The sequence below is a fragment of the Crocodylus siamensis genome, chromosome 2, assembly GCF_052110815.1.
Source record: "Crocodylus siamensis isolate JL-2025a chromosome 2, ASM5211081v1, whole genome shotgun sequence".
Lineage (NCBI taxonomy): Eukaryota > Metazoa > Chordata > Crocodylia > Crocodylidae > Crocodylus > Crocodylus siamensis.
In genome coordinates, this window is record NC_143396.1 from 201,157,150 (window position 1) to 201,179,780 (window position 22,631).

A 22,631-nucleotide genomic window follows, 5' to 3' on the forward strand; every position below is an offset into this window, starting at 1 on the left:
TTCCAGAGACGTGTTTGTCTTCAAATCTTCCAGAGATGGAGCTACACAACCTCTCAAGGTAATCTGTTCCAGTGCTTAATTACCCACATAGTCAGAAAGTTCTCCCTAATGTTCAGGATCTGTATGTTGAAACTATACAAAACAGTTGTGGCTTTGTAGCAGTCATAGAGCCATAAGAATCTTGCATTGAAAGGACCTTTTAAAACAATTAGAATTAACTGGCTTCATTAATTTTAGAGTAATATATAATAATACCATGTGATATACAATAATCAAAACTAAAGACTAAACACAGAAGACATGCTTTTATAAGATTTCCATTTATTTTTATTTATTCCATTTTATTTTCAATTTGCCTATCTCTACACATTCATCTTTGTCATTAATCAAAATTTTAAAAGCAGAAATATTAAAGAAAAGACAATTTTACAACTTAGTAGCAGCTCTTAGTTTTGCAGACCGTGCTCTTGGGTTTTCTTTAATATCCATGGCCTGAGGAGTAATGACTTTTTTCTTCATAGATGTCCATTTTGAATTGGATGTTCTATTAGAGAATTCTTCATTATTTTCAGGTTTAAAGCGATTTTTTTTCTCCAGTCTTATTTTCTGTTGTATACTGAGATTAGGTTTTTCTGAAATGTCTATTCCATAAAGAAAACGTTTGATTATGCGATCCTCTAGTGAATGAAAAGAAAGGGCAACAAGTACACCTTCAGGCTTTAGAAACTTCTCTGCTGTCCTCAGCCCTGTATAGAGTTCATGGAGCTCATCATTCACAAATATGCGCAAAGCTTGGAAAGTTTTGGTAGCAACATGTGTGGGTCTCTGAAGTAAGTCTTTTCGTGCATACAAAGCAGCTGCTGGAAAAGCACCTGTCATGAATTAAAAATAAGAGAAGCTCAAATTAATGTTGTGTCATTTCTATGCTGCTTTCCTGTAATGGAACTTGTAATCTTCTAGAAACAGTCTGATATTTTCACAAGCTCTCCATGTATACCAGCACCCACCTTGGATGCTAATCTAATGACATATGCTGACCCAAGAGCAAAATATACTGGTTGATTGTACCCTTTTTCCTGGAGGAATTTTCACAGAAACTGTATCCTCAAACTCTCTTTTACATGCTACAATGATTCCCAAGCAAGAGGGAAAAACAGTAGGCAGAGGCTTCGGAACTAACTGAATTAACAAACACTCAAGTAGTATATTAAAAATAAGCAGGGAGACTATAAGGAGTGGGAAAAGAGACGAGTAAGAAAATACAGCTATGTCTTAGAGGTCAAGAAATGTAAATTCTAAACTGTGAATTGTCAAAAGTTAAGGCAAGTTAGACCTTGCAATAGACATAAATGCAAATAGCGCAAGGTTATTTAGACACATAACTGAGAGAACAAAGAAAGTGGGGCCATGATGCAGTGAGGATGTGTAAAGATTAAGGGTAAAATCTAGGCATGACAAGAACATTAAATTAATATTTTGACTCAGTTTTCAATAAGAATGATGATACTGACTATGGAGGGAAAACCTATATGGAAAATGGGAATAAAGTTATGGATATGGATATAAGCAATTACAAGTTATGTGAGAAACCATTTATTTAACAAGGAGATGGTAGGGATAAGTAGAAGAATTGTAAAGAATTAGCTCAAACTGTTACCGTAACAGGTAGAGTTCAGGTAGCTAGCAAAAGGTAGAGTAACAGGTAGAGTTTAAAGAAACGACTAGGCTAGAGAGAGGTTACTAATGTTATTCCTAAGGGCCGCCCCACCTTCCCCCACACACATATACAGGTAAAGGTGTCATGGGACCTAATGCGCAATGCACATAATTGTACCTCTTACCATGCCACACATGTGCAGCAGGAGGCATGATTGTTGGATCTCACATTAGATCCCATCACACCTTACTGCTGGTGCACCAGCAAGATCTCATAGTTAGGACCCTTCTCAGTTGAGGTGCTCCCAGATGCAGGGATGCCCCACATGGCACCACAGCTGGGGATTGTGGTACCCCCAAGACCTAAGGATCACAGCTGCCTCAATCCTTAGGATCGGGAGGTCTCACACTAGGCATAGTGCACCCTTCAGCTGATGTGCGAAATGAGCTGATGTACAAAATGTGCTAAAGCTCAACAGCAAGAAGCTATAAAATTAGTACACGTTTACGGGATATAACTTTATAGCTGGCTGGAACTCTTCATGGTGCGGTAGATATTTTGCATGTAGCTGGTCTTGAGGTAACTGGACAATTTGCCAGTTAAACTGTAAAGTGTAGAGGAGGCCTGAAAGATTATTCTTGGGACCAGTGTAATTTAACATTTTTATTGATGACCTTACCATATGGCCCACAGGTCAGATCTGGCCCTCTGAGGGGCTTTGTCTGGCATGCAGTGGGTCCCTCAGTTCTGCCTGGCCCAGATGTGGGAGGCAGCCTGGGCCACTGCACGTGCGGCTAGTCCTGGCACCCTCAGATGCAAAGCGGGGCTAGGGTGGCCAGACTCCATTTCCCACTAGCCCCAGTGGTGGTGGCTCCTTCTGGCTGCTGCCACTAGACTCAGCTCCAGTGCTTGAACACCCAGGCCTGTCCACCCACACCCACTGTTGGGGATGGGGCCCACACTGGCAGGGTGCTTGGCTGGGTGGCTGGGGTGGGGCCAGCTGGTAGCAGTGTCGGGGAGGGAGACAGGAGGGTGGGGCCTGGGAGACCCTGGGATCTTTAAGTGGTGACAGCATGGGGTCAGGGATGCTCAGGGAGCAGATTGCTGCTCTGCTGCAGGACTGGCCAAACATTATCACCACCCTAAGATCCCAGGGTCTCCATGGACACCAGCTGGGACCCACACAGGCAGGGCCCAAGCCCAGGCTGAGCACCCACTCCCCACTCCAGCCTTGCCCATGCCAGCCACGATGAGTGGCAGCAGCAGGCCAGTATCAGTGAAGATAAAGGTTGCCTTCTATCCCAAGTAGGGGCTAGAGATGCTGGCTGACTTCATGACACTGCCTAGCTTTAGTGGCAGCGGTCTAAGTGTGGAGGCAGCTATCACCAGGCAGAAGCTTCTGCTGAGCATCGGGAAAAAGAAGGCCCTGGTGGCAGACAAAGCCACACCTCCCTTGCTGCTGCTGGGGCCCTTCTTGCTATAGCTGCTTGGAGCCCAAGCCAGGGATAGCTCATGGCTTCGCCCTGCTGCTGCCACCCCACCAGGCAATGGGGCCTGAGGTGACCTGGTTGTGGCAAGGGCCCCAGCTGATCTGCCCCTGCTGAAGCTGCCACCCACTACCAACCTGGAGCAACTGGTGATCTGAGGTTCCAGCCCTGCACCAGCTCCCTGCTCACCTGTCGCCACATACCACAGAGGGAGTTTTGGTGACATTGCACTGGGAGGGGTAGGGGAGGAAGGCGGGATACTGACTTGGCCCATGACAGCTCTGCAAAACTCCCTATGCAGCCCATGGGCTCAAAAAACTGCCCATCCCTGACTTAAAAACTTGCTTCACTCTGCTCCTGATATTTGTGCTAAGGACACAATGTTGGAGGGCATTATCAATACAGAAGTAAATCAGAATATCATGTGGGAAGAACAGAATGACTTTTGGGACTGGGGTAATAGAATCAAATAGCATTCAGTAGTGCCAAATGCAAGGTTCTGTACTTTAATGCTGCTAAAAAACTTCTGAAGTTAGCCAGGAGCTCATCATTTAGAAAAGGACCTGGGTCAACAGTAGGATGACTCGAGTTGGCAATATGGTATGTCTGAAAAAAGACAAAGACAAGCCAGAAACAAATGAGATTAATCTAGGCATTTTCAGGACAAATAGAGAAGTAATAGTGGCATTGTACAAGGCACTAGGTGAGATTAAATTTGGAGCACTGTATAAAATTCTGGTCACTCAAGTTAAAAAAGGATTAACTGAAACCTTAATAGATGTGGAAAAGGATTATTAGAATCATCAGGCAAATGGAAAGCCTATCTTAAAAGAAGAGAAGAAAAAAGCTTGGCTTGTTCAGCCTACCAAAAAAGCATTACTTTGTAGAAATAAGTTAGGGAAGGCATAAAGAGTAAACATCAGAGAGAGAGGTATGTATGCTAAAGGACAATGCTGGAACTAAACCAAGGGGGTAAACTGACCATGAATTAATTTATGTTGTAAATTAGAAGAAGGTTCCAACCATCAGGACAGTCAGATCTAGCAGCCTTTCAATGTGACAGAAAAGGCAAAAAGCATAACTGTCTGTAACCCAGAACTCGGTAAATATAGGAAAGATTATAAAACATGGTTGCCTGCAGTAACAGGGGATAGGACATGATGGACAAGATGAACCACCAGGACCATTCCAATCCTATGTTCCTGAAGATAAAATACAAAATGAGAGCTGAATCAGACAGAGTAGATGGCTTAAAATTCAGGACAGCAAAGACTGTACATCTTCATTAGCAATGGCACCAATTACATTCATATGTAGATGTCAATATATATGCATGCTTAATTGCTTCTCTTGTATTACTGAAGCAGATAATATACATAAAGCATGGTGCAACAGAAACAATGTGTTGCCTTCTAGATTACTGTGAAATTCAGAGAAGTGATAGGATTTAATTAATTACACTATTTTATTTTAATTAAACACTATTTCTAATTTAAAGAAACAAGACAATAACAGCATCATCATTCTTAATGAAAAGCCTTTCATGCTGATCACATGTACAAAGCATATATTCAAAGCTTAGTAACCTAATTGTGACAATACTGCAAAACTATTTTATCCCTTCAATAAAACATTAAAGGAAATATTATTTCCTTATAGTACTTGCAGTTCAGTTTAATATTCACATAACAACTTTTTAATAAAGAAATGATAAAAAGCTGGCTCTCTATCAATCATAAATCCTTTTTAGCTATTTGACATACTGGTAATACATTACATATGAATATAGTTAATTGTAGCTATTGGATAAGCTATAATTGGGGACCTACTTAATTCATGTGCAGACACAGACATTTTCATGGCTTGTTCATGGCACAAAGCTGATTTTGTAGGCATTTCCTGACAGCCCTGCCCCTCACTGCTGATTGGTGGAGAGGCCAGAGAGTGAGGGGAGGGGGAAGGAGAGATGAGGAGGTGGCTACCACCTTGGCTGCTGCTGCGCTTCATGCTGCCTTACCAGCTAGTGTCTTCCCCTCCTGGGCAGGCTGTGAGGCAGTGGGGACCACTGGCTCTCGCTGGGAGTCAGCATTTTATTTTTATGAAGTTTTTTTGAAAGTTGATTTCATGGAAAATTGCAGCTTTTGTGTTTTCTGCAAAATCCATGAAATTGTGAATTAAATAGGTCCCTAGTTATAATGTATCCATTTGAATAATGCGATCAGTATTGCCTTTACAATATAAAGTTATATATTACCACACTCCTATTATTCTCTGTTTGCATCAATGGTACACATTTTTCATGGCAAATCCTTTATATAAAAATATCAGATGTTAATTAGCATTGTTTATCCCTAAATTAGCTTGTACAGTGAATCAAGAATACAGATTTATTGTAAATTACTATGGGACTGATCTTGATCCTACTATATATTTTAAGAATATAAAAATGCAGAGGTACTTTTTAATGGCAGATCACTCAATTCCCACTATGTATAACTTCTCTACATAAGATGATACATTTTAGATACAGAAATTATGAAAAATTGATTTATTTCTTGTTTAGCTGTTCCCCATGTTCCCACTTTTCAGAATAGTGACACTGTTTGGATTAGGACAAACAGTATCTGTATGAAAGCAATTCTAATGGCTACTGTTGGGATGTCAGCATGTGTAGGAGTAAAAGTGTTGTTTATGTGACTTCTGCTCTTTCTGGATTATATTTAAGATTTTTGTGGATAAGAAATCTGGAAAGAGGGTCTATGTGAAGAGGTCATGTTAAAACAAAAATGCATTCAATAAAAATATATCCTAACCAGTTTGCTTGATGTTAACTAGGATTTGGGATTTAAACAGAATAAAATCAGTTGAAGATATGAAAATAGCAGTGGAAATTATTTGATCAAGCAGTATGTGGGTGAGGAAGTATTCAGTCTGACATTACCTGGTTCATGACGAACTGCTCTTGTACTAGTTGCCCACAGCTTGCAAGAATCGTTCTTGTTCAGGAGTGAAGATAATGTTTTGCTGGATTCTAAGCATCTGCTCCTAAATTTTTACCCTCTCACTTTCTCTGTCTTTTTTGTTTAAAGAAAGTTAAGAGGGAACAGTTGATACTGTTTCCATCTCAGGTAGCTACATAATGTCAAGTTAACGTGACTGTGTCAGTGTGTGACTGTTGGAAAAATCTCCAAGACCAACTAATTTATATTGTCTGTACAGACATTTCTCACTTATTCCCTAAGGATTTATACCATTCCCCTTACTATTGTGAAGAGAAAGGTGACTAAGATAGGTTTTTTTCAGGGAGGTTTTTTAAGGTATTATTCATTTTATACTAGTCATTCTTATATTCTCATTATATGAGCACAGAGAAAAGGGCTGGAGAAACCAGAGATAAAGAAACAAGGGGAAGTGAATTACCAAAAAGTGTTACAGAATTTTTGAATTTGGCATGAATAAAAAAGCCGGGTCAGAAAAGTGCAAGTTATAATATTAATGCATAAAGCGAAGGAATTGATCTTTGCAACAAGGTTGGTCAGTAAATTATTATAGAAAAAGAATGATTAACATATTCCTGGCAACAGCATCAGTACAACTGCTATATATGCATTTATATATGGATGCACTGAATCTTCTGCCCAATAGAGCTGAACAATCTCCATTTCAATTAAACCAACAACAGAGTAAGGCAAGGTGTCCACAGTAATTGCAGCTAGATTCAGATCCCCAAAGGTATTTGGGCACCAATGAAATCAGTGGGAAGTTGAGTGTCTTTGTGGAGCTAGCACTTAATTAAGAGAAACAACAGATCTTCTGGCCAATCTAGGATTGGAGACAAACAACAGATCTTCTGGGACTGGAGGCACAGACATTCTTGAAGCAACTAGATACTAAGCCAAAATTCATATAAGAGAAGGAATTAGTCCACAAAACTGATGTGGAGAAAGTAGATGGATATGGGTAAAACATATGTAAAACAGCTTCTAGTAGGAAATCATATGAAGTCCTTTTCTGAATTTTGTGATGAATCAGACTTTCCAAAAACAGTTGAATGGCCATAAATGCAGTTGCATCAAGTATTAGAAAACCAGTTTGGAGCTAAGGCTTTATTCACCTGTCTACACCCTAAAGACAAATTTATACAAAAGTACATGCCATTTTTTTTTATATCAACAGTTAATAATGTCTTTAGCACTGTAGAAAACCATGACATTTGACACACCAAGGTTTGATGTTCCATCATTTAAGATGTGCGCTTTGGGTTTAAAAAAATAACACCCCAGTTAAGATGGCTGTGTTTGCCAGCAATGTCAGAAACACTTTGTGAAGCCTATAGATTCTATTGTACAGGACAATTAAGCTGATACGACATTTCAGGTTGTTATGACTCCATTGCATCTCTCTGATAAAATTTGGATGTAAGCAAATAAAGGTGTTCTGCTGAGCTATATATCTGAGAAATTGAGGTGGAATGGTGAGGTCTCTGGACCGATACAACCACTAGCTACTGGTGTAATTTGCATTGTCTAGCTTAATGTAAATGTTAATGTAATATTTTACCCACTCCCAAGCACTCAGCAAGAGCATGAACTTGGTATGAACTGAATATGCAGAATTCTTCCTCTACGCAGGAGCATTTGATCATCTCTGCTAAGGAAGAAGAGCAACACAGTAGCAAAAAATGTAACAGTAAGAACAAATATCAGAATCAACAATTGACTTGCAAGAATCCTAACACCTGTGACCATGCTTGGTGACAGTATACCCAGACCTGAGTAAATTTCAATTAAAACAACTTAAGAGCTCCTCCAGACATCACAAAACCATACAACACAAGTAACATGAACAAGAGGACACACCAGTCCCTGGGCACTTAAAGTATGCTTGCCCAAATACTGCAAGAGTACAGGACTGAGTCCAGACATGAGAAAATTTTTAGGTAAAAGCACAAGAAAAAACACAAGTCCTATATCTTTTCTGCATAGAGAACGTCAACCACAGAAAGGGACTAAGGGTGTGCGAAGCAGGCAGCATTTGATTTGGATTTGGCCTGATTTGGGGGACAGTGATTTGATTCACTGATTCAGATCACTGTCCCTATTCGATTTGGTCAAATCTAAATCTGAAGATTTGATTCTGATTTGGAGAATCAGCGATACAGCCACGATACAGCCATAGACACAGCTTTATATGTTTTTTCTACATACCTTGAGGTACCATGCGTGGCTCGTGAACGCAAGATGGTGAGGCGGATGAAGCATCCCACAGGAGCGCAGGGGAAAGGGGGTCTCCACGCACTTGACAGCAGACCTGGAAGTGAACCAGAAGTACTTCTAGTCGTGGGACGTTCCACCCGCTTCACCATCTAAGCATTCATGAGCCGTTCCTGGTACCTTGAGGTACATAGATAAAGACATATAAAGCTGTGTCTATCAAATCGTTGAATCTCTCCTAAACTCTCTGAATTGATTCAGAGGCTTCCGATTCAATTTGGAGAGATTAATGGGTCTCCTGATTTGATTCGGATTCAGAGACTTGGCTGCCGAGTCAGGCCACATCTCTTCCAAATTGAATCAGTGACCGAAGTTTTGTACAGCCCTAAAAGGGACATATTCTTTGACCTAAGGAGTTTACAGTCTATACAAATGCAAGATACATGATAATAATTCAGAAGGAGTGAGAGAGAAAAAATTGAAGAAAAAGAGAAAAGCATTTGGTGGATGAAGAAAATAGGAGTTCCTTAACAGAAGACAGTTTGAAGGAGTTGGAAGCTGCGTTCAAAGAATGAAAAATTAGGATTACAATGACATGGTCAGTGTGAGAAGGTAATAAACAGGCTTAACCTGGGAAAAATGCCCCTGGGGCAGTCCTTTCTCTCACCCTTTCTCTCCTCTTACCTTTTGCCTTCATGCATGCAGCAATAAGAGGCCAGGAATGTGTCATGAAGTGCACAGTTTCTGGAAATTGTAGTTCTCTAGAGTGGTAGTAGATTTTGCTGATGCTGAGGGAAAAGCTTTCACCCCATTTTTTACCACTGAAGCCTATGTCAAAAGGGCAAAAACATAATTCCTAATTTTGGCAGCAAAAATTGGGATCAAGTCTCCCCTCAGCAGCAGCAAACTTGGCTGCCACTCTGCAAAACTATGATTCTCAGAATGCCATGTGATTCATAACACACAGTGTCTGTGCCAGGTGCTTCTTGCAACCAGCAAGTGCAGGCAGAACAAAGGACAGGAGGGTAAGGACCCTGTGTCCCATTCTTCTGGCACTCCTCCCCTTATGCAGCATTCAGGACATGTGCTCTACTTATCCATAGTACATTACACTACTGAGGTAATATTATTTACGGACTCTATTATTATCATCACACATGACCAATTTTAGATAAAACTGCATGTACTGCATTTCTATTTAACGGGGCTAGTTTAAATACACAGAAAGTATCAGGTAAGTAATATTTATATTACATTTTTATGATTTTCAAAGGTACAAGGAGCGACTCCCCCTGAAATTCAATGAGATTTATGTCATGGAAAGGTGTTACATTTCTACTGGGAAAAGTCACTGCTCTTCCAGGAGAAATTCCAGCAGATAGGTGTTCATTAAATTTTCTTGTGGAGAAAATGAGAAAAAAAAAAGATAAAGAGAACATCTAACAGAAAGATGTTCCACTTTGACGCCTGAAAGATCTTCCCTGCACCAGAGTTTCTCTTGCTAGACTGAGCGCCTGTACATTTTCGCTTGACTCTTCTATAATTGGGAGGAGTCAAGCAGTAACTTCCTCTGTGTCTTCCTCAGACCAGGGGAACTCTTGGCTGGGGAAGTTGTGCGAGCATTTCACTGATGCTTGACTCCTTCCACGATAGGGAGGTGAGCTGCCACTGTTCTCCCAGTCTCTCCCAGACTGCAGTCCCCCAGACCAGGGACTGGAAGGAGTGGAGGAGCAGCTGCTTCCTAGTGCCTTCTCTACATGAGGGGTGACCCGGTCTGGGTAAAGAATGGAGAGCAAGGGAGGGAGGGTATATACAGACTGGAATACCTGTACATTCCCTCTCTCAGGAAGATTTCTACCTCTAGTTAGTTCTCTACATCGGTAGTGATAGAAAAGAATACCTGTCCATGGCCTTAGATGCCTAACTCACTTACATTCTTCAGAAAAATTTATCTTAGGCTTCTGACATTTATGCCTCTAAGAATCCCATGCTCCTTTAGCATCTAACATTCAACTTACAAGTTCTGCATACTGTAAAACCACTGTTCATTTTTCAAAACAAATGCCTACTGAAAGGAAGGGACTAGATTCAGAGAAGTGTTAGGATAGGATCTCACAAGAAGGAAACTGACACTGATTTTTGAAAGCAAAGCATCCTTATTTCATTAAATGTATTTGTGACAGGGGGCAACTCCTGGGCCTGGTCACAATACCGGCCCACCCACCTGTCTAGGGCAGTTTGCCCTGTCTTACCTGCCATGACTTCTTGGGATAAACCTGATGTAGTAAGTGGGAGGCTGCCCATTTTAAGACCCCAGTGTCAAGGGGTTTACACATGGCTCCGACCTTCCCTTACCGTGTCCCATACCTCACAGATGGCATCATAAGTTGATTATAGTACCCAGCCAGAGCCAGGTCAAACTCTTCCCCCTGTTGGGCCTCTATCACTTTACTCTTGCACTCCGCCCCCCTCACAGGGCCTTACTCACTCCACCCACTCTCATAGGGCCTCTTTTGTACTGCTCTTCATTGGGCCACTCTCAACCCGCCCTACTCTGTGACTTTGTGACCTTCAGGCTTTCCTACTTGCTCTCTGTCCAGTCCACACGCAGCCCTTTAGGTGCCACTATGCACCCTACTTTACATGGCCACTGGCCTTATGCCCCACCCTGGGCTGAACTCCGCCACTAGTTCCTCCCCAAGCCATACATACTTCTGTCCCCTCCCGCTGGGGTCTCGGGGTCTTATACCCCACGGACTCAGGTGCCTCTCTCTTGGCATACCTGTTTCAAATATCAGCTCTACTCTACTTCCCACTTGGTAGTAAGGGCTGGGATTATAAGACATCCCTACATATCTTTCACTTGAGAGGCAACTGGCCTAACATTTCTGGGGAGCTACCCCACCACAGGTAGCTCAACCAGGCCATCCTTCCCCAGCACGGTGCAGTTTCAAGTTATATCCAGGACCGAGAGCTACCTGCCATCCCCATAGCTCATGCCCTTACCTCCAAGATGTTCCTGAGTAGCCGCTTAGCCGAGTGGTGTCTTTCTGGCTGCCAGCAGCAGATTGCTGCTTCAGCCTTGAGAGCCTAGATCTAAAATGGAGGCTACTCGCTCCTCCAGTCCCAGGGCTCTTCTGTGGTCATGTGACTGCCCCGTTACTCCAGTTCACACCTGTTGGCTGCCCTGCTCTGGCCCTTAAAGTGACAGGCACCCAAAGGTGCTCCGTCACAGTATTGAGTCTAAAAATAAATTTTGATTTGAAAATGGAATCCCTGAGCTTAAAATTGATGGTAGTTTAAAGTTTGAAAAAACCAAACTGCTCCTTAATATACAACAGACGTGTCCTAAGTAAAATGAATAGCTTTCTTTTGAATGAGCAACTAACAGTTATAAACACTAATAGTTTGGTTAAAATACTGAGTATTATTAGATTAAACAAAATAATTTAAAAGTAAAGATGGAGTACATCTAAAATATCATAGGAGACAGAGGTTACTATAGCAGTGTTCACAGGAACACAAAGATACTCCTTTTTGAAATGTATACATTCACTAAGTCACTAGATATACACAGCTCTATGCTCCTCCATAATAGTTGGCCTAGTTTCCATTTACAAATAAGCTTTTTCTTCAACAAACCTGAAGGCTCTTAAATCATACCACTGGGCCTCTTTTTGAATTTGTTTACAAAAGAATTTTAAATAAAAGCCAAAGTTTCTTGAAATAAGGATTTACCATTTAGTAAAAGATCTAATACAGAAAAGCTAATTTCCTTTCTGCCCTGATTTCAACTAATATACCATTCACTTATTTGAAACATTCAAAACTGTAAGTGAAAAATATAACAGATAAAAAATACACTGGTAAGACACAATAAAATAGGTTTTTTTGGCTATAGTTTCCATTATCCTGCTAGTCCTATACTGGACTTTCCTTTTCATGATATTTATTAACAAATTTTTACCAGTTGTGAATTCTAGGATTATGTTTTAGATATATATTATTAGTTCACTGCCTGTCAGGAATGACCGGGGGGGTGGGGGGGGCAGAGGAGGCTGGGATGGAGTGCCACTACCTAATGCCCCATGCTGCTGCTGCTCTGCCTCTTGCAGGCAGTGGGGTGGGGGAGCCGAGGCCAGTGCTGGTGGCCTTGGCTCCCCGCCCTATCCGGTCCTTAGAGTCGCCTGCAGAAAGCAGGGTGGGAGAGGTGAGGCCAGCAGCCCCACCCACTGTCTGGTACTCGACATTGCCTTGGAATCATGGCGGCGCTCACCCATGCTTGGAGCATTCCGATTGGCTGTTCCATCAGCCAATCAGAGTGCGAAAAAGCATTAGGGATGGAGAGACAGACAGACTTAGGCTTTTATAATATTAGAATGCTGCTTTTAGATTCCATCACCCAGAGCTGATTCCCACCTCTCAGAACAAAAATATATTTCCCAAGTACCACATAGTGCGAATCAAGGACTAAAACATTTTCTAAACTTGCAAATGATTTGCTAGAAATTGTTCATTTCTATCCCAGAAAAGGCTACCTATAAGGCTTAAAGACAGAACCAAGTTCTAGAATTCTGGTCAGAAGCTGGATGCAAATCTGAAGTTCTCTATAAGGATCCACCCACCACCACACAAACTAGGAAGCTGAGGACTCAATTCAGTGTTAGAACAATTACCAAAAGCAAAATACTAGCCCTAACATTTGTAAGAAGCCAAAGCCTCCTCATTTTTCTCTGATATTGTCACACTGCGAGTTAAGATAAAATGGATAGACCATGATCATAACTAGCCTTACCTTCTCTATCATGTTATTAATCTAACAGAGCTTTCTTCTTAACAAAAATACAGTAATCAAGTGAAAAAATACATCGTTTTATTTTCTAAATCAGCAAAATATTTAATTAATCTTTTGTCTGTTTGCTTACTTAAACTAATAAGGCTCATAACAAATGTTTATACTATTTCAAAAGTATGTTAAAACCAAAATAGATTTCACACATTTATATCCACTGGGAGGTAAAGAAAAGGAAGAAGAGACCAGAATAAGAAGCTTGAGCTTTAAAACCTTAGGGTTACATGGGAAAAAGGTATTAACTCACTTGTACCAATTTGTGGATGTTTCTGCTGTTAGATGACTTTTTAGAGTGTGATCTTTGACAATGGGCTTTGATTTTGCACCTGCAATATTGCTCAGGCATATGATGAATTGGATATCTAACCTATCAGATTGTGGCAATATATAAACATGTAACTGCCTAATATAAAAATTTAGAACTATTCTAAGTATAATAGACGGCAACTAATAGAGGTATTCTGTATATGTTGTATTTAGCATAGAAGGTCATATTATTTGATCAAAACATTATTCTTCACAATTGAACAATTAAAAAAAATGTCAAAATGTGCCTTTTTTCTTTAATTATTTATTCTAATAATTAAAGGTGGTTTTCACGGTCACTTAACATTTCCTAAAAGGCATTTGGGCACTTGACTCCTGAAATCAACAGGAGTTAGGCACTATTACTTCCAGATGTTAAAAACAAAATGAAACAAGACAAAACACCACACTTTACCAGAAGCCGTGCACTACTTTACCAGAAGCAGCAGCATATTACTTCGACTTGGCTCTGCAGTATCTGTAAAGATCGAGTACTTCAGTGGGGCTTTTTGGAGCTTTTGGCTAAAAGCTGATTCAATCAGCTATTAGATAAAAGTGCCCGATCCATACAGATACTGCAGAGCCAGGTCCAACTAAGGTGCTGCCTCCTCTGGGCATGTGCTAGGATGCGTGAGAGAACGTGCCAAGTCTGAAGTAAAGTACTGCTTTTTGCTTTTTTAACATCTGCAAGCAGCCTAAAGTGCCTTTGAGGATTTGGGCATTTATAGACCTGCTATGGGAGGCTGGGGAGGATGGGAGTCCTTTAATTAGTAAGCTGTGCTAATTAACAGTGCCAGAGAATCATGCATCCCCGTGCTGAAGAATGGCAGTGGGCCACTTTGAACTAAAGCTCCTTGCTGCCATTTTTCAGTGCGGGGATGCTGATACACGCGATGCTGGGAGGCTCCTGGAGTGTGTTAATTTCCATGATGGATTTATAGCATGTCAGAGCAACCTAGTTGCACATCTATAGGAGGCCTTCGAGCTTCTTAGAGATCTGCTTTATTGGATGTCTCATTTTATGTCATGCCTTACCTTGATTGCAAATACTGCAGAAAAAAGATCTGCCTTTCTGTAAAATCATTGGGTATGGAATAGATCAGGCTTGTCGAACATATGGCCTGCAGGCCACCACGTGGCCTGCCAAGCCATTTTATCTGGCCCGAGGCACTGCCACCGCTGCGAAGCATGGAGCTGCAGCACCGGGGCAGTGGCGAAGTGGGGAGGGCCGCCCCGCGGGCCCTAACTGGCAGTGAGGGGAGCTGCTTACCCCCGCGGGGCTGGGCTCATTAGTGAGCCAGGTCCTGCTGCCGGTGCCCCGAGGGCTGTGTGGTGCGGGGCTGCCCCAGCTGCGCTTGATTAGATGAGCTGGGTACAGCTCATACAGGTTGTTCCCTGGCTCTGCCCCTTGCCCCAGCGTGTGGCTGGGGGAGCTGCAGCATGGCCCGTGCCCTGCCCGCATGCATGGTGGACAGAGGCACGAGGTAAGTTCCTGCATGGAGCTGGGGGCACCTCAGGGCTGGGCCAGGCCAGGGCGGAGGCAGGGGTAAGTTCCTGCGTAGAGCTGGGGGCGCCTTGGGGCCAGGCCAGGGCTGCGGGGCACGCAGTTGCCAGAGCCAGGCTGGGCGGGAGGCAGGAGCAGCCTGGCCCAGAGGCTGCATTTGTCCCCTCTGGGCCAGGCTCCTCCAGCCTCCTGCCCAGCCCAGCTCCAGTAACTGTGCACCTCACAGCCCCAGCCCGGCCCCAAGGTGCTCCCAGCTCCGCGCAGGAACTTACAGATGTCACTTCATCCCCCTCCTTCCATACCTCCCCCTCCCCTTCTGCATTTCCCCCCTGTGAGTACTGCCTCACTCTTAACAGCAGAGATGGGGCAGAGGGGCAAGCAAGAGTGGGGCTGGAAACAAGGCAGCATCAAGGGTCAGGGGGGCTGTGGCGGAGATACCCCGAATCAAAGGGAAGGAGGCAGTAGTGTTGGGGAAATAACACCAGGCCAGGGCCAGGAACAGGCAGAGGAAGGGCTAGGATTAAATGAAAGGAGAGATCCTCTCCCTGCCTGTGGGGAGGGGGGAGATGGGAACAGCAGGAGAGGACACACAGCCCATGGGGAATGCAAGAGGTGGAGTAGGCAGTAACTAAATGGACACCCCCCATCTGCCTGTTCTGCTCCCTCCCTGCTCCTCTCTCGGCCCTTGGGAACCGGGTACTTAGAAGGGGGCTGTGAAAGGGAAGAGGGAAGTGTCCTTGTTGAGGAGGAGAAGACAAGCAATTGGTTTGAATTTGGAGCCGGCATCTTTTTTAATTGGGAGATATACTTAACGTGCTGGACTGATATTACAGGTTGCAGGAGTGAAGACACAAGGCAAGGGCCTCTCTCTGCCTTTGGGTGAATCACTGATGAACCAGGGCTCCTCTGGGGTACCCTCTGTCCAGTCTGCAGAGCTGTAGGGCCCCTGCAGCTACAGGCTGCTCAGCATGGGCACCTGCAGCTGGGGTGGTGGGAGCTGTGGGGCCCTGCCCCACTCCGAGCGAGCCCCAAGCTGAAACCAGTGAGAAGCTACAGCCCTCTAACAGATTTTAGCAAGGGAAATCACTTTTGTTGACTGCTTGCCGATTTCTCCAGCTCCTGCACAAAGGAAACAGAGCTCTTTTACATCTACTCAACTGTGCAATCTACTCTCAAAAGAGAACAGCAAGGATATAGAGCAGAAAAAGGCCAGCAACACAAGAGCCAGGTACAGACATTACATTCTTCCCAGTGTAAGTGATTGAAAATTCAATAAAAGTAAATCTTCTTGAAGATTATTCTCAAAAATGCCCATATTTTGTTGCTTTGATTGGTTTCCACTCTGGCTGATATCTTTTCCACATTTGATCTGTCAACGTGAATTATGCTTCTTTCATTCATTGAGAAGTGAGTAGAAGTGAAAGTATTTATTTTAGTCAAGTGTTTGGTATTATTTCATTCTTGCTTTTATACTGTTTTTATTTTGGATTTTAAACCACATTTCCAGACCCATTTCATTGTCACTTACTGCAACTTCATTGGTGTCAAAGGTCATGTGATACCACTTCCTGTGAGGTCTTTGAATATGGCTTGCCAGCCCATTGGGTGATAAAAAGTTCATGATCCAGCCTCACATTCAATAAGGTTGGACACCCCTAGTATAGATAATGCCAATGATGATGATTGTAAAGTGAAAGATAAGTGACTATCAAGTGAAAAGACCAATATATTTTATTATTAATAGATCAGGTACCTGCAGAAACCGTAAGTAATGAATATAATGTATAGTGAAAATTTTTGTCACATGAACACCTATCTTCTTGAAAGAGTTAGTGAATTTAAACCATCAGCCTAGGGTGCAGGCCTATACTATCTTATTCTCAGCCACCTCACCCAGCAACATTTGAAGATATAGGAAAAAACAGTGACTTTGTGCTTTCTGATAAAGTCACAAAACTAAATCATATTAACACTGGGAAAATCTTTCTTGCTAACATGCTTTACTATGTACAATAATATAACAAAATTTATATGGGAAGCTAGTAAAATGAATTTCATTCACAAAAACACCATGCTTCTGGCTAGCTGGTGGATTTGAAATCCCAGTGAGATAAATTATCATTTTCACTTTTGGGATACCCTGGTGCTACTTACGTTTTAAAAATCTAATAGATTCGCATGTTAAAATATACTGAAATTTTTAAGCTTGTGAATGAAATTAGCAACGTGCTGTGCCTATCAATGTGAGACATTAAAGTCCCCAGACAGAGTGGTAGAGTTTAAAAATTAATTCAGATCGTGCACCTGTTTGCAGGAATTCATCTGTTGAATTTGCATCACATTTAATAAGTTTCTGTGACGCAATTCATGTCCTTTTGTCTAGGCTCCCTTAATCAGTGTTAATTCACACCCATCTGAAATTCAAGTAATATTACAAATTTAAAACTGTTAATTAAAGTCTACAAACTTGGATAGACTGGGATAAAACTGGCTTTAACGAAAAAAGTCTTTTACATTTTTTTAGCATTTAATCTTCAACTTCTGTCAAGTAAAATCCAGATGACTACGTGATCTTACATTGACCTGTCAATGAGTTACAAAGTTGAATGAAATCAAGTAAAATTAAGTAATTAGCTCAGGGGTGGACAAATATTTTGGGCGGAGGGCCGCTTACTGAGTTTTGGCAACCCATTGAGGGCAGCCAGGAGCAGATAAATATTAATTTTCGAAATTTTTTTAGCGGCCCCACAGGCCAGATAGGATGGCCTGGTGGACTGCATGCAGGCCCTGGGCTGCATTTTGCCTACCCCTGAACTAGCTGAAGCTAATGGGTAAGGAAGAATAGCTTGCTTTCTAAGGAATATCACAGACTGAAAAGAAATAAGAATTTGTGATCGGAAATATAGATAAACTACATTAAAACTATATTTTAAGAAGCACAACATTTATTTTTTCCAGTAAGTTTTAACATATATTCATTAACGTTAGGATTGCCCAATTTAATATAAGCAGCTGCAAGCTTCAGCACAGAGCTATGTAAAACTATATTTCTCAGTTGATTTTTCAGGACCTGGTCAAAGTTGTTCATTTGAGAACCCTTGATATAAACTATTTTTAGAGTTCCTATCACTTTAGGAAGTTAATGGATGTTGAGAGTATTTCAAGACAACAAATTATAAACGAGGTAAAACATTTTCTAACTCTCCCTACCAGCTTTCCTTCTCCCTTGCCTAAGCTACGCAACTCTTGCACTGACACATGCCTACTTAAAAACCAGAACACAGTCACTTCTGACAGCCTCTTTGTAGCCCTGCATCTGTAGGAACACCACGTGATGAAGATAGGGTCCTGCATTAAATAGTAGAAGTAAGTATTTTCTTGAATTGGAACAAAGTGAGAATGCAGGGCTGGAATAGACCTCTTGGGTAATCAAGTTCAAGTCATTTGGCATTGGAAGTAGTCATGTCATACAGCTCCATCCATAAATGTATGCGTATTTATTAGGTTCTTGTCCCCACTACTCCTGTGGAAAGCTCTATTAGAAACTTTCTTCTGATTTCAGCCTAAACTTATTTATGACCAGTTTATAGGAATTTATTTTTGCGTGAGCACTGCTTTTTAGCTTAAATAGTTATTTTCCCCCCTTGGTAGCTATCCCCTTGATGTATTTGTAGAGAACAATCATGTCTCCTTCTCAACCTTCTTTTTTATAGAGTGGTAAGAATATCGATATTCCAATAGTTTAGCTTCTCAAGTTTCAAGCTATTAGCTTGGGCTTCTCCAGGGTCTGGTGAAAGGCAGGGCTTTAATGTATACAGTCTTAGGGTATTTAGCAAATCCAATGGCCTGTAAAAGGAATAGGAAGCTACAAGCAGTATGATTACACTGTTTGCCTTCATTTGCACGTCCACTCCGTGCAGCAGGGAAAGTGATGGAAGACATGCATCCCCTGGCCAGATTACTTAAATGAAAATAACTATTTCATACATCTTTTCTCCTCCCCTAAATTCTTGCAAAAACTGATCCAGACTTTTGCTTTTGAAGGTGAAAAGGTCTGCATATTAAGTCTCATATGGCCTAATGATCAAGTATTTAATTATGCAAATGAACTCCCGCTCCTCTAAATAGATAATATGATGCTTAATCCACTGGTTTGGGCATTCAGATTGCTCTAGAGAAATACGTCATACTACTCAGGGTCCTGCTCCAGTTCTGCCCAGGGGAAGAGCCTGTGACTATGCTCCTTATCCCAGCTCCTAGCCACTACACAGCAATGATTTGGTAGAAGGGCAGGTCTGGATGTCACATGAAGAGTGATACTGTACATTTTGTTGACCATAGCTGCCAGTTCTAACTAGATGATACGTTTCCTCTCTTATGTGGATAACAACACATTATACCTTAATAAATCTGCCTGTGTGTAACTAAGTAACATTTAATAATGTAATAAACAGAGTCGTTAGAGTAGTGGTCTTGTGGTCCTTACTCTAAGACAGTTCAAAGCGAAATGAGCTCTCCCCAGTCAAGGACTAAAAGAAGGGTTAAAATTGTTTTAACTTTTTACATGACCTACATAGAGGGATGGACAAAAAGTCTCAAACATGTTGGACTGTTCTAAGGTTCTCTGGCATGCATGCTACTGTACTGATTCACAAGTCAGTAAGTACACAGAGTACAGCAAGGGTTTTAAAGTGACAGAAAATGTGCGTTGTCACAGGAAGTGCCAATTAAGGTGATGACTCACAGGCAACCCATCCAACTCTGTGGCATATTTGACCACTGTCTCTTACAAGGAACCAGTAAGTTAGTTCATGATAGTTGAACATTAATTTTTTTTAAAGATACATTGCTTATTATGCTGTTAACAAACCTGTTTAGTTGCTTTAATATTAAAAACAATGATATTTTAAAATAGCAGTTCTGCAAGAAGCATACGTGTGACAAGTCAAGTTACTGCCATTTAAAGTTAATAGAAATGACTACTTTAAAAATATATAATAGCTATATTTTATTTAAGTTATATATACTGATCAAGCTCTTCTCCGTTAAAAAAATATTTCCCTTCCATACACTGTGCCTAAATACAATATTTTTATAGCAAATGGAACCTTTTTAGTTATTCTTGAGCACTAATTATTTCAGGACTCACAGGTACATTTCAAGCCTATTTGGGTTTACCCTTTAACTTACTTGAACACTTTGTTTTGAATACAAGGATAAGCCTTTGTTTGTCACTGTATCTAGGAACAAATAATCAGTTTTGATTATTTACTTATTAAGTCATAAAAGTATGATGATAAGCCAAAAATGATTAAGAGCACAGAGGATTAAATTTAACCATAACCTTAATGTGAAGTGTTACAGTTTGAGGAATCTATAAATACCCCATTGGGTTTTCTTAAATCTATTGCAGAACTTTAAAGAAAGAAAAGAAAAGAAAAGAATGACCATAAACCATAATGTAATGAATTAAAAGCTAATTTTCATAGCTCTGGAAACAAGTATTTCAGTGCTTTAGATTTATTTGTGATAAGATCTGGTAATTCTCCAATGGAATCGTGTTGGACAGCTACTGAAGTTGTATTTTGCCTTGGAAAACTTTCATCATAGGGCAAAACTATGCAATTATTTCCTGCCTGGAACACAGCTCCTTCTAAGCTCCATTTAGTTCAGGAAGTTTATGGTGAACAGCAGCTAAGAGGAAGTGTTTCAATAAGCCCTTCAGGCTGATCTAGTTAGCATGCACAAAGTGAAATAACCTATAATGTCACTTTATTCTTTTTAGCTGGTTATTTTGAATAAAGAGATGAGCTAATTTATTTTAGTGGTTGGGAACTGCCCTGGTACTTCCCCACCCCCACAATATTAAAATGAAGAAACTTAAAACTAAGAGAATAGATTAAATATATGCTATTTGAGGGATTATCAACAATAGTGATAAAGATTTCCCTGTGCTGTTGTCATTCCATGCTTTACCTTGGTAGGCACAAATGATAAATCATTTCATGCAAAATCTGCTATTAAACTAATCGGCAAACTGCAGCATAAAGAATGGGAGCTAACAAAACAAAACAAAAAGCTGACATCAGAGAAAGATAGGCAGGATTCAATCTTGCATGATTTCAAGTGCAAATAGATCCCTTTGGGACTTCGGGGATTAATACTTTTTTTCTCTCTCAGACACTGTTCAGAATTAATGAGGGTACCTGCAACAATGCTGGCAAACTGCTGAGTTCTGGTGATGGGGTAGAGGCTGCGTGCCTGAACAATTGCTGAAGCTATTTTCCTGGCGTGCCTTTCCTCTCCGTATGCTCTCAGGATGGACGTAAGTGCCTGTTGATCTAAAGCATTCACAACATCAGCAGCAGTGGGCATGTCAGGGTACCTACGCACAAGAAGAGCCAATTAGTTCACTGACGTCAGTTTTCATTGACAAAAGGTGAAGCTTCATAGCATTGAGACATAAAGTCAAACACACACACTGCATACAAGTGCCCTCGAGGTTTTAAAATAAGACAGCAAACCCGTGAAAATGGAAATAGCTTCTACCTTTTAAATTCTCTTATTACATCAGATGGAGTTTCTTCCTTAATGTTAATTAGTAATAAAAGAATAGCTGAAACGTCAAGCATTACCATAAAGTCTAACATTAATAAGTTGACAAAGAATAGCTATTTTTCAAGTATTATTTTAAAATTTAAATGCTTCAAAGCAGCCTTGTTTTCCATTTAGAATATGGAGGGACTAGTCTCAAGAATCTTTTCTCTTATATCTAGGGCTAGGAAACCTTTATGAACATTTACGAAGGTAACTCTTGTCTTGAATTATCACTTAAAGCTATTACATTTTAAAAACAAAACATATTTTAAAAGAAAAAATATATGTTATAACCTGTTAGAACACAAATAAACTATTTCGCATCCCTTTCACCTTAACAACTTCACTACTAAAATGGTTCAAGGTCTGGTAAGATAAACAGAATGAGAGTTCACTAATGAAGAGAAGGCTAAATCTCTTGAAATTATTTCACAGACTCTCTTCTTGTAGAAAAAGAATGACGACAGGCAGAATCTTTTTCAGCATTTTATTAATTCTCCACAGCATCTAGCAGGAGATAAGAAAACTTAAATATAAAAGGCAATTGTGATGTAGGTGTTTGCTATACCACACGTATTCTTATTCCTATTCTTATCAAACAACTTCATAGAGTTTACTGGCACAAGCCTCACATTTAGAGTCCAAAAAACTATAGGGTTGAATCCCAGTAGGATGATCTCAGCTGTTCATGCTGAGCTGGATAAATTGAGTATCATGCAATTTATTGTGTGTCAGTTTAGAGACTGAAGACGGACTCCTATTGGCTATACATGAACATTAAAAGGCCTTTTGGTAAATTTTGCAAGATTACAAGCTTGTCAACAGCTTTGGCCAGTATTTCCCATAGTTACTAGTATACAACATGCCACATGACAATTCATTACCATCCCTTATACAACAAGGTAACTGCATTCTTGGTTACATACAAGGGTGTTACTCATTTTTGGAGGTCAAAAGACACTACATAAATTTAAAAAATACGTTATTATTACCATTGATCCCACTTTCTAGATTA

General features: G+C 40.9%; 1 protein-coding gene across 1 annotated transcript in view; it reads right to left on the minus strand.

Moving 5' to 3' along the window:
- Nucleotides 1–307: 307 nt before the first annotated feature.
- Nucleotides 308–22,631, minus strand: part of METTL15 (methyltransferase 15, mitochondrial 12S rRNA N4-cytidine) — a 242,164-nt gene continuing 219,840 nt past the window's right edge. The window contains exons 5-6 of the mRNA XM_090032816.1: nucleotides 21,226–21,404; nucleotides 308–872 (exon numbers count right to left, since the gene is read on the minus strand). Coding sequence (XP_089888942.1) covers nucleotides 427–872; nucleotides 21,226–21,404 — 625 coding nt within the window. The 3' untranslated portion in view covers nucleotides 308–426. The remainder of the gene's footprint in view (nucleotides 873–21,225; nucleotides 21,405–22,631) is intronic.